General features: G+C 37.5%; 2 protein-coding genes across 2 annotated transcripts; both read right to left on the reverse strand.

The window, feature by feature from the left end:
• Positions 1-1,922: 1,922 nt before the first annotated feature.
• On the reverse strand, positions 1,923-5,937 carry LOC127618511 (msx2-interacting protein-like). The gene is made up of 2 exons (XM_052090999.1): positions 5,841-5,937; positions 1,923-2,247 (listed from the first exon to the last, which is right to left on the reverse strand). Exons 1-2 carry the CDS (start codon positions 5,921-5,923, stop codon positions 1,923-1,925), a joined length of 408 nt encoding a protein of 135 aa, XP_051946959.1. The 5' UTR covers positions 5,924-5,937.
• Positions 5,938-7,978: 2,041 nt separating this feature from the next.
• LOC127619161 (transmembrane protein 82-like) lies at positions 7,979-10,596 on the reverse strand. The gene is made up of 7 exons (XM_052091945.1): positions 10,353-10,596; positions 10,151-10,237; positions 9,645-9,717; positions 9,332-9,509; positions 8,805-9,222; positions 8,460-8,644; positions 7,979-8,300 (listed from the first exon to the last, which is right to left on the reverse strand). The coding sequence occupies exons 2-7, from the start codon at positions 10,233-10,235 to the stop codon at positions 8,220-8,222; spliced, it is 1,020 nt and encodes a 339-aa protein (XP_051947905.1). The 5' UTR covers positions 10,236-10,237; positions 10,353-10,596; the 3' UTR covers positions 7,979-8,219.
• Positions 10,597-10,824: the final 228 nt, after the last annotated feature.

Consider the following 10,824-nt stretch of genomic DNA (forward strand, 5'->3'; position numbering starts at 1 on the left):
GGAGTGTGAAAGAGTGAGAATCAGGAAAGGGACAGCAAAGTGAGGTAAAAACCTGCAAATGCCGACAAGCTACATAAAACAGCCTGTTTTGACAGCTACAACTGTTAGTGGGAATGGAAAAAAGACAAGGGATCAAACTAGGGATTAGAGAACAGCTAATATACACAGGGCAGAACATACCAACCTTTTCAGACAGCGGTAACCCGACCTACAATTCCAAATACAATTTAGGGAGACAGAACTTTGTGAGCAAAAAAAAAAAAAGAAAAAAGGGGGATAAAAATGTAGAATGTTTATAAAAATGGTAAGAAAAAAATCAACCAAGTAATCCTTATCTTTCAGTATCCAACGGAGGTAAGAGTTTTAAGGTGGAATGTCCAACTCAAGTTCAATGGAACGAATTCCCATAGAGATCAAAAAAGCAGGTTGGAGAATGAAGTAAAAAAAACAACAACAAAAAAACACTATAAATCCATAATGTGGTCCTTCATACAGCATTACTTCTGTTCTTCATTTTGATTAGTCTTTGAAACTAAAAAGTCTCTGTACGGATATTTTTTTTTAAATTGTAGAATTGACCTTCATGGTGCATCTGAGCTTCATAATTCCTCTTTGTAGCGCAGTTCTTATATTTGAATAATTTACAACCACATCCTTAAGGCTGAAAAAGTTCAATTTCCAGATATCTCAACAGAATAATGCACCACAGTTCTAACCGTTGTGGACGGCAATAATCCAAAACATCTTTGGAAAATCTGGGCGTACGCTCATTGTTTTACAAATCCCAGTGGAAAGCCATCTCCATTGATGTTTGAAAAATGATCAATAATCCATTGCCTGGCGAATAGTCCACTAGGATTCCTATTTTTGTTGGTCTTTCTTCTTTATTGTACTGTATCCACAGTATGCTGTTGTTCTAGATCCGGTATCGGGCCTTGTAATCCAATAAAACATTTAATTTCCAAGTCCTGTTCATCTCCACAACAGCCATACCTCCATGCTTTGATTTTAGATCCAAAAATGAGTCCACTCTTCCTCATATTAGACCATATGCTATTTTAAATCCATTCTTATATTCTTTGGAGTTTAGGGGGGAAAAAAAAACAAGCAAAAATAAACTTAAAATGGTCTAGAAATAAGTAATGAGTAAATAAAGAGATTTGCTCACTGTGTTTCTGTCAAGTTCTACCATGTTGATCAATGGCAGAAGTCTCCCATGTAATAAAGAGGAAAACCCTAACTGCACATAATCCAGAAAAAAAAGAAACAGTAGTGATAGAATATCCTTGTCATTGGGTGGTTTTAATCCAATGTGATTTAGAATCCAGAGAATAACATCCAGAGTATTCCAGATGATGGAAGGAAAGAACTGTTCCTAAACCACCCATTTCAATAATCCAAATATCAATCAATGCGTTTTAATAGAACAACAACGCAATCTTGTTACAATAACAAAAACACATGTGGTCAGACATTATCCACCTTGGGCGGTACAGTATTCCAGAATAGGGCAATTCCAAGTAAGGTCACGGTCATAGATTCTCTCTCATTTGCAGAAATCCTGGAATATTTTGAAATCCAAAACATGCCCTGGATTTTCTTCCCAGTGATATCCAATTCAAGAGAATTATGCTTGAGAGAATCTCCATCCAGATGCACTACATATTCATTATGAATTTCTGTACATGTTCACCATGCTTTTACAAATTACACCGGCTTGCTTTACACGGTGAGTGACGACAGACCTCAACCAGCAAAGCATGATGCCTAAATTACCGCCCTCCAGTGTGTTTACTTAATTTCCCTTATGTCCCCTGCCCTCAAAATAATAAATTAGCCCAATTAATGACGGAAATAATTGGGAGGGAGAGATGTGTTACAAGAAACGAATGGTCCCCTGCCTTCAGAAAAACTATGTCCACTTACCCGTCTAGTCTGCGTTCAAAGCGTCCCTCTCTGCTGTGCAGTGACACAGGGGGCCCATACACTGGGCCCCCTGCACCCCTTGTGAACCCTGAAACATCCCGTCCACGAGTGGCTATGGACAGGCTATCATCCAGGCCTCGAGCCGCACTGGGGATAGTTCCTGGCTCATTGTAATCGGTGCGTAGGTCCCTGTCCCCCATCTTGTTGACAGAATTATGAGCTTTCTGAGCACTCTTAATGTCCACAAAATCCACAAAGGCGGCCACTCCACCCTCTGATCCACGTTTTGGGAGGACCTTGACACTCTCCACACGTCCATATCTATTAAGAAAAAAGCAATAAACAAATGACTAGTAGCCTATACAAATGCATTAAATCCTGATGCTTTGTCAATTATTCTGACATGAATAACCATAATTCATCCTGCCAAGCTGCACAGACAGATTAGAACCGTGTTTGCCAGTCATTTGTGCAATATGTAAATAAGACTATTCACATAACAACAGCCTCCGTTCTGCATCATCACAAAAAGCCATACCACTCTATGAGTTGAATCAACTAGGCTCTATGGCAGGAATACATCACTTAATTCTGATTTATCCAATAACTAATAATCAGATTTTAATGGCCTGCTTCTAGAGCACCAAAATATTGCAAATAATATGATAATGTTGGCTAACTTGATTGTACCGTCAAGCTAAAGAATATGTCTTTGTATGAGTGAATGCCATAATTCACCCAAGCAACTTGACTACGGTCTATTAAGCATGAAAGGCTTGAAACCTCAAATCTTTCAGGTGGATAAATTAGCTCGATGTACCTCATCAGGGTGTGTTTGACAACCTTCCTGTTACCGATAAAAAGCACATGACATACGCAACTTATACCATCGTATAACAAATAATACATGTAAATCACCAAGACATCGTCTACTTCATGTGTGTTTACATCTGGAAGACATTTTTAAATGGAATATGTCTAGAAGACCTATGTCAATACGTATGTCTCGAATGTCAATAAGACATACAGCAGATGTATTTGATACTTTAATGATTTATAATGTTTGTAAATTTGATCTTCTCAAGATGATTAGGAGATGTTAATTAGATTGTGATGCTTTCCAGATGAAAAGATCTAAAACAGACATCTCGGAGATGTACATGTGCTATCTGGGTCTTTGATGTGCGTTTACATCTGGAAGAATTATTTTTAACTGTGCTTGCTTATCTGCAATACATCTATAAGACATCAATAAGTATGCCTCGAATGTCAACAAGATATTAAGCAGAATTCTATATGTTTATGAAATAGAATGTTTGCAAATCTGATCTTTTTAAGATGTCTAGCAGATGTTAATTATATTGTGAGGCTTTCCAGATAAAAAGCTCTAAAACAGACATTTTGGAGATGTACATGCTATCTAGGTATTTGATGCATGTTTACATCTGGAACACGTTACGTTGTTTGCTCATCGGCAATACATATATAAGACAAATGTCAATACGTATGTCTTAAATGTAAATAAAACATTCAACAGATGTCTAAGACCTTGTTTTTATGTTTAGCAGATGTTAATTAGATTGTGATGCTTTACAGATGAAAATTTCTAAAACAGTGTGCTATCTGGGTAAATATAGTATACATACATTTGTTATTGCTTTAGACTGTCGACATACAAAATATGCAATAGATGACAGACTTACATGAGGGTTAAAATACCACTTGACAAGCATCGATTGGCGACAATGTGAAACTGAGTTATAAACAATAAATGGGGCAGCCAATTCCTTTCTAGCAAGTCAGTTCACTGTCAGACATCTTTAGAACGCTCTCGGGAGGCTATTTCCTGTCATGATAGTGCAGCTCCAACCTACTTGAATGGAGCAGGACCAAAATCTCAAAAACGGTTGGTCACGATTACGATCAAAGAGCATGTTTCAAATCAGCAATAACATCTGACAATACTGTTATCATAACTTGTGATTCCTTGCCTCATATTACGCTAAAAAACTTAATTTTCCCGGCTCGTGTAGCTAATGCGCATGCGCGTCCTGCAGTTGATTGACAGTCGATGTCTGTATCTAAAAGGTAATTGGCTCTTTTAACTGTAAGGCGGGACTTCCTATCTACATCACTTGACCGTTGACGCTTAGAGCTCCTTGATTGAGCGTTCCAATTTCTCCCATTCATTTTAATAGAAGTGGCCCGTCTCTGCAAAATAACCTCTAGTGCAGCGCACGCCACCGCTGTCTGCTTTAGGTGAGCAGCTGGCTGACACACCAGTTCTCACACTCACTACACAATCTCCGTCGCCATTTTACAAATCTATTCACATTGCTTATTCATTCTCCCGTCCCCCATCTTCAATAACTACCTCACTCTGTCGTCTGACCAGAGCTTTCTTTGACAGTCTTACAGAGGACTACACACGCGTTTAAGACTAACCTTTTGTGTGCTTATATCAAAATACAACTATAAATGGGATGTTACTGAAATAAGTAGCTCTTGTATGTACTCTAAACATTGTCTACATATTAATATTATTTCGCAAATGAGCATGCTGCGTTTGTGTTCAAAAGACGACCTTCAATCCTACAACCCAAAGCCAAATAGACAGGCAACAAAAGGCTCCTGCTGTTGAGACAACACAGCGGATAGTCCAAATTGATGAAATACTTGACTCGTATTTCATATGTGGGTATATTGTTTCTACAAGAATAACAATACCCTCTCCAATAGTCCCTGCCTCCCTGCATGCTGAACTCTTTTGCAAATTAATCCATTACATTGATTTCTGATGTTGACGTTCCGTGTTGCTCTCATGAAATACAGCATTGCATTGAAGCAAAAACATTGTCAGACTATAATCATACTAACACACTTTTTAAAGCTTTTAAATTGAGCCTTTTATTTGAGCTCAATCACATCTGCTTTCTTCAGACATCATCTCAATATATTTATAAGATTCGTGCATATGAAGCCTGGTGGTCAATACAACGTGTCATATTACGTTTTGCAATGTCACCACTGATGAAAATCTCGCCATGCTGCTGCTGTTCAGTCATTCGAATATAACACATGCCTTTATAATCAGAAGATCAAAACAAATTCACATTATGTTCAAAAGCCCTTACGCCATTCCCCTTCACTCAAGTAATATATCCTAAAGCCATGTCGGTCAGATTCACAAGCCCTAGGGTATGTGGCAGAAATTGTGCTCTTCCAGCGTGCAAAAGGGAAGATACGTGAAGTTTAATAATACTAAAACGTGTATCGCTGCCATGATGTGCAAAATAGATACAAGCAGGTACACATATTGATGCAGTAACTGACAATATTGTGATCATGAAGAACTTCATATAACAAGAAAACATGTATCCCCACGCTGCCATTGTTTGACTTGCTGTAGACACAGCCACCGGCGGTCTCAGTTTGCCTGACATACGTGACATTTGAGCCGAGAAGGTTCAAAACAACACCCACAACAGATGCCTTTAGTAGTGCAGATACCATTTAGCCCATTCAACTTGCTCGCGGTATTGTAGCCATTGAGTAACATAACACTAGCCATCAACTTGTATAAACGCATTACGTTCTGCTACCAGCATGGGGTCGCAAATTAAAGCGTATAGAAGCCAAAAGTTATTAGGTAATGCGCTCATATGCGACTCTCTGTGCTAATTAGCAACCTAGCGACGACAGTGACTCTCGAACGCTAAATGACTAGCCAGCGTACGTGAAGTCAAAATGAGTCCACTCAATTGTAGCGTCGTTGCAAAAGTTGTAGAACACATTTAAGGTGTTAAACTCTGTCCCGATGTGCTACTATTGTTTTTACGAATCACTTGATCACAACTCGCCCGAAGGAAGCACATTGCTGGATGTTCTCTCGCTCGCAGAAAATGGTCACTCACCGTTTGAAGTGCTCGATAATTTTTTCCTCTCGTACATTTTCTGGTAAATTCCCCACCCATAAATGTCTGGTTTCCCGGACCATACTGCGTGTTTGTGTCCCCCGATCATGCAGAAGATTGTTTGGAGTTAAATTCGTTCTGACTGAATGTGTTACATTGAGGCGCTTAGATGTTCAAAGCTCAAAAACGACGAGTAGTTCCTCTGACTCAATACTCTGATTGGACCCGGTTGCACTTGAAAGCTGTGTTGACTAAAGAGAGCCTGAACCTTGCTGTCGAGGAGCGCGCTCCGGTTCATGACGACATCGCGCATTAGAAGAAGCGTCTGCAATGGGGACATGGATCAAACGGACAATACATATTCTAATGCGTTTCACTTTATGTTGAAACAATCACCCGATTCAGATCGAGAGGTACAAGTCAACGATGTAGGTCCACCACGCTTTCGTTTTAATGTAAATGTGACATTTGGCAACCTTGTTCTAGCAGTTATTTGTAGAACAGGTCTGTAAAAAAAGAAAGTTTAACATCTTGAGATGCAGTGTACGAGCCATGTACATTGGTTGATATGGAACTAAAGATCAGTAGGCTACTTCTGCCTTGCACATCCATTTGTTTTCCAAACGTTGGGAATGATCTGCCTTGGTTAAGGTCAACACAAAAGGCATCACGAGAGTCACTGGTAAACGCTATTAGGTAATGGGGGGGGGCGCATTTTAAAGAATAAGTTATTGAAAAAGCCAAGCCTCGCATCGAATGTAAAATTAATAATTAATGACAGTGCAGATTATTTACAATCATGGGATAACTGTCGTAAAGTTCACACATGACTTTGGTATTATCTGACTAATGCAATGTAACAGTTCAATTATGTCCAGAACAATGATCTTCCAATCTTTTCTAAAAAAAAAATGCCTTATTTACAATACACATGACCGTTCTCCAACTATGCACGAGGTGTAAGAGTCGATCCACGCATGCGTCAGAATGCGGCAAAACAGGGACTGCAAAGGGTGTATTTCGCATGCGCTTTAAACACGCCCACATAGTGTTTTGGACAAAGAACAATTACAAGCCCTGTTACTGTGGCTGAAAATTCTGGAACTTGCACTGAGGTGAAGCTAGTTCTGTCTTTGAGCAAGCCACATAATCTTCACACTCAGTCTTGAGTCTTCACTGGAACGGCATGGATTTTCTGGATCTGCCTAAATCCTTAATATATTTTTTTGGAATAGAGCTAATAAAATTGAATTCATTGACTGTTTTTGGGATTGGATTTGTTACTTATTGGGAATACAAAAACGTATAACTTGGACACCAAATATTCTTGTTTTTCCTAAAAAACAACAGACCTCAAAGTTCCAAGGAAATTAAGATATTGCGTTACTATATTGCAGTAACATAATTTTAATGTGTACTGTATTTGTATGAAGAGGAAACGACGAAACCGTAAACAAAAATCTAACAAATTGTGGAATAATTTCGATATAGACGTGTTTGTGTATTTTGCCTTCCAACGCATTACTTTTACTAGTACAGGCTGTCGCAATGGAGAATTAACTCCTACAGTTTAAATATGAATCTGATTATTGCGTCACAAGTGGCTCCGACATTCGACGGTTTTGAACGTTCTAACCATTTAAATCGTTAATACAATCGATGGCGTGGGACAACTAAAGAATGTTCTTTAAATCATGACGCCATTTTGAGCATGACCTAGTGCAGACAAGACCAAGCACAACAAAAGAATACAAAGCACCACAGCCATTTTGTTTCCAGAGTAGCTAGGTTCAAGTTTAGTTTAATTTCTCTTTTAGCGTTGGCCGCCTTCCATGGAATTTGAACTAAATTGTTACAGGGTTGCAGACATTACTATTATAAATCAACACATGGCCTACATAATTTTGTGCGAGTGCAATGGCTACGTGTAACCGTTATACTTGTCTTTTAATGCTTGGGTAGCTTGTAAATATCATAATTTGAATAAAATGTTCTATGTTTACATTAACGTTATTTGAAGTAAATAAAAATAATTGTATAATACCATGTGGTTCATTTGTCTTTAGAACACAATTGTGAGGGACAATCTCAAGGTTATGAAATAAATTTGTTCAATTAAACACAATATGCATTTTGGTGTTATGAAGGGGGAAGTTTATTTCAAGAATACATGCATTTGATTTTATTTTGAGAAGAAAACACATGTCCAACTTAATACATGAAATTATTGAATGCATTTCTTATACAAACCACAGTCCTTTACAGACTGGGTGGTATTCTCAGTAAGTAATGTTTGTACTTTGTAGAGAATCTCATGCTGTAAAAAAAATTCCCATTTATCATTTCTCCTTTTTATAAGAAGTGTGTTATTATTAATGTTCAGTTGAATTTTCTCAATTTCTTTTGTCCAGTCTGGTTTCCAGGCCTTTTTAATGAGCCTTTAGGCACATGGGTAACATGCTGCAAATATACATTACAACAGAAATAGGTTATTACGTTATTGCTCCAAATATTTTGCCATAAAATCTTAATTAGGCTTACAATGGATGCTGTGGGGATTACAGCCCTACACTCCACCTGTTACTCGGTTCAGTATCATCAGCAATGCAAAATTCTAACCTGAGATATGGCTTCCAAAAGGTCTTGAGATGGTAACAGGCATGTAGCTTCACCAATGAAGCAGATTAGGACATGGATTACATCTGACCAACTGCCCACAGTCATCAGTAAAACAAAAAGCCCACCCAGTCGCACAACAACTGTATTTAGAAGAACCTGCTGGCTAGGTTGTCTATGTTGATCCTCTGAAAGAACATTAAAGAATGCTCATGATCAGAACCTAAAGACTCAAATGACTGCCAAAGTTGGCATGGAGTGTACATATATTATGATATTCTGAATTTGAATATATTTCTAAAACTACATTAAACATGTTTTCTTATCATTCTCATTCCCTTGTCTTACCATTCATATACACAACCAGGAGAGTGTAGCAGACTGTAAGTGGGGTCCAAAATCTCAGAGCTTCAGTAGTTGATAGAAAGTGTTGGTTTATGTTTGATATTGCAGCAATTCCAGATACACTAAAAGTTAGAATTAGGGCTCTGCAGAGCCAGGTTAATATAGATGTGCCAGTGGTTAAGAGTCCAATGCAAATTCCACAGTAGCACTGTGTGCTATGTATTAGATACATAGTCTTTACATGTTGCCATAGGTTACAGCACTGGCTTGCCAAGAACCAGCTCAGTCCAGCTGCGAGAAGGAGGCTTAGCCAGCCGTGTGGTGCCCCCTCATGAAGGAAATTAAGGCTGCAGCTTAATGCACAGCCTAAGGAGAACTGGCATTGCACAAGCAGCAGTAATAACAGGTCACTTATTGGGTCCTATACAAAAAGAAAACAAATAGGTTTTTGAATTAGAACTAGTGCAGGATTTTATTTAGTTGTTTTAATTTTATTAAAGTCTCAATATTATAAATCAAGTTTTCTGTACTGATGCTCCTGTGATCCGTGCTGAAATGGCTCGAAGGGAGAACTCTAAAACTACCAGTGATGCAACACGAGACCCCACAAAGGAAAGAACCACTGTAAGGATCCAGAATTGAATTTTCTCTGTCAGTCCACCATTTGATATATTTTTTTTTCCATGGTCTGTTTCAGCATCTGCAGTACTAGAAATAACAGACAAGTGATTTGTGCAAAAACTCAACACCGTCCCTATCTTAAGGCATACTACCTGCATATTAGTATCTCTAAAATTAATACATTCGACAACATAGCATCGCTCCTTCAGCTTAAATCCTTACCTCTGTGCATCAACAAACAAGTACACTTTTAAAAGGTTACGAAGAACCAAAATTCCACAAGCACCAACAAGCCCTGTGATTAATATAAAAAAGAAAGATAATACACATATAATTTCACACTGTAGGTAACACAAGACTTTACCAAAAGATCAAGCAAAACACTTCAAAAATTGGTAACACTTTAAAATAAGGTTCCAACATGAGTTAACATTAACTAAGTATAAAACAATACTTTTACAGCATTTATTAATCTTGGTTAATGTTCATTTCAACATATTTAAAATCGCAAGTTGTACGTGATAAAATTAGCTAATGCACTATGAACTAACAACGAACAACTGCATTTCTATTAACTAACATGAACAAAGATTAATAAATGCTGTAATGGAACCTTACTGTAAAGTGTTACTGAAAACATATACTTATGTGTAAGTTCATTATATGTATTATTACAATAAATAAATGTATAAATAAACTTTTTAAACATCATTCATTTAATTTCTCACCTTGTAAGACACTATTTAAAGGAATAGTACCTGGTGTTAACCAAGAAGGGACACTTGGTACAAACCAGGAAATGAAGGATAACATGCCTATGAAAGTGATACAATGTAAATTCTCCAATCACTTGTTTACATGAATACCAGTCAAACAGACCACACAAAGAACAAAATCCAAGCAAAAGTAAAAATAATCAATATCACTGACCTTATTTTGTTATATATGGTTGCGTTGTTTGAGAACCTCACTAATGGAGGACCTTTATCAGTTGCTGATATGAGAGTTTCAAGTTTGGAAGCACAGTCTCAAAGGTCATTCATGCTCTGATCTATTTTTAGATGTACTTCATATTGTATGCATTTGTACAGGTTTAAACTTTTAATGAATATAGTTCCGTAATTTGACAATACATTTGTCAAATTTGTGCAACTGTTAAAATAATTGAACGTTCCATTCCTGCCCTCTAGTGGTGATTATTTCCATTTCTTAAAACGTGTACATTGCAGGATAAAAGACCCACAGATTTTATGAAGGCACTTGAACTTTATTTACACTGTCTGCATGGAAGAACTTTTTAACCTTTGAGCCTACCATCTATCACCTCACAACTGCTATGATACATTGTTATTACATTTTGTTGGTCTGAAAATTTAAATAGATACAAAAATAAAAGCATAAG

The sequence above is a fragment of the Xyrauchen texanus genome, chromosome 25 (genome assembly GCF_025860055.1).
Source record: "Xyrauchen texanus isolate HMW12.3.18 chromosome 25, RBS_HiC_50CHRs, whole genome shotgun sequence".
Lineage (NCBI taxonomy): Eukaryota > Metazoa > Chordata > Actinopteri > Cypriniformes > Catostomidae > Xyrauchen > Xyrauchen texanus.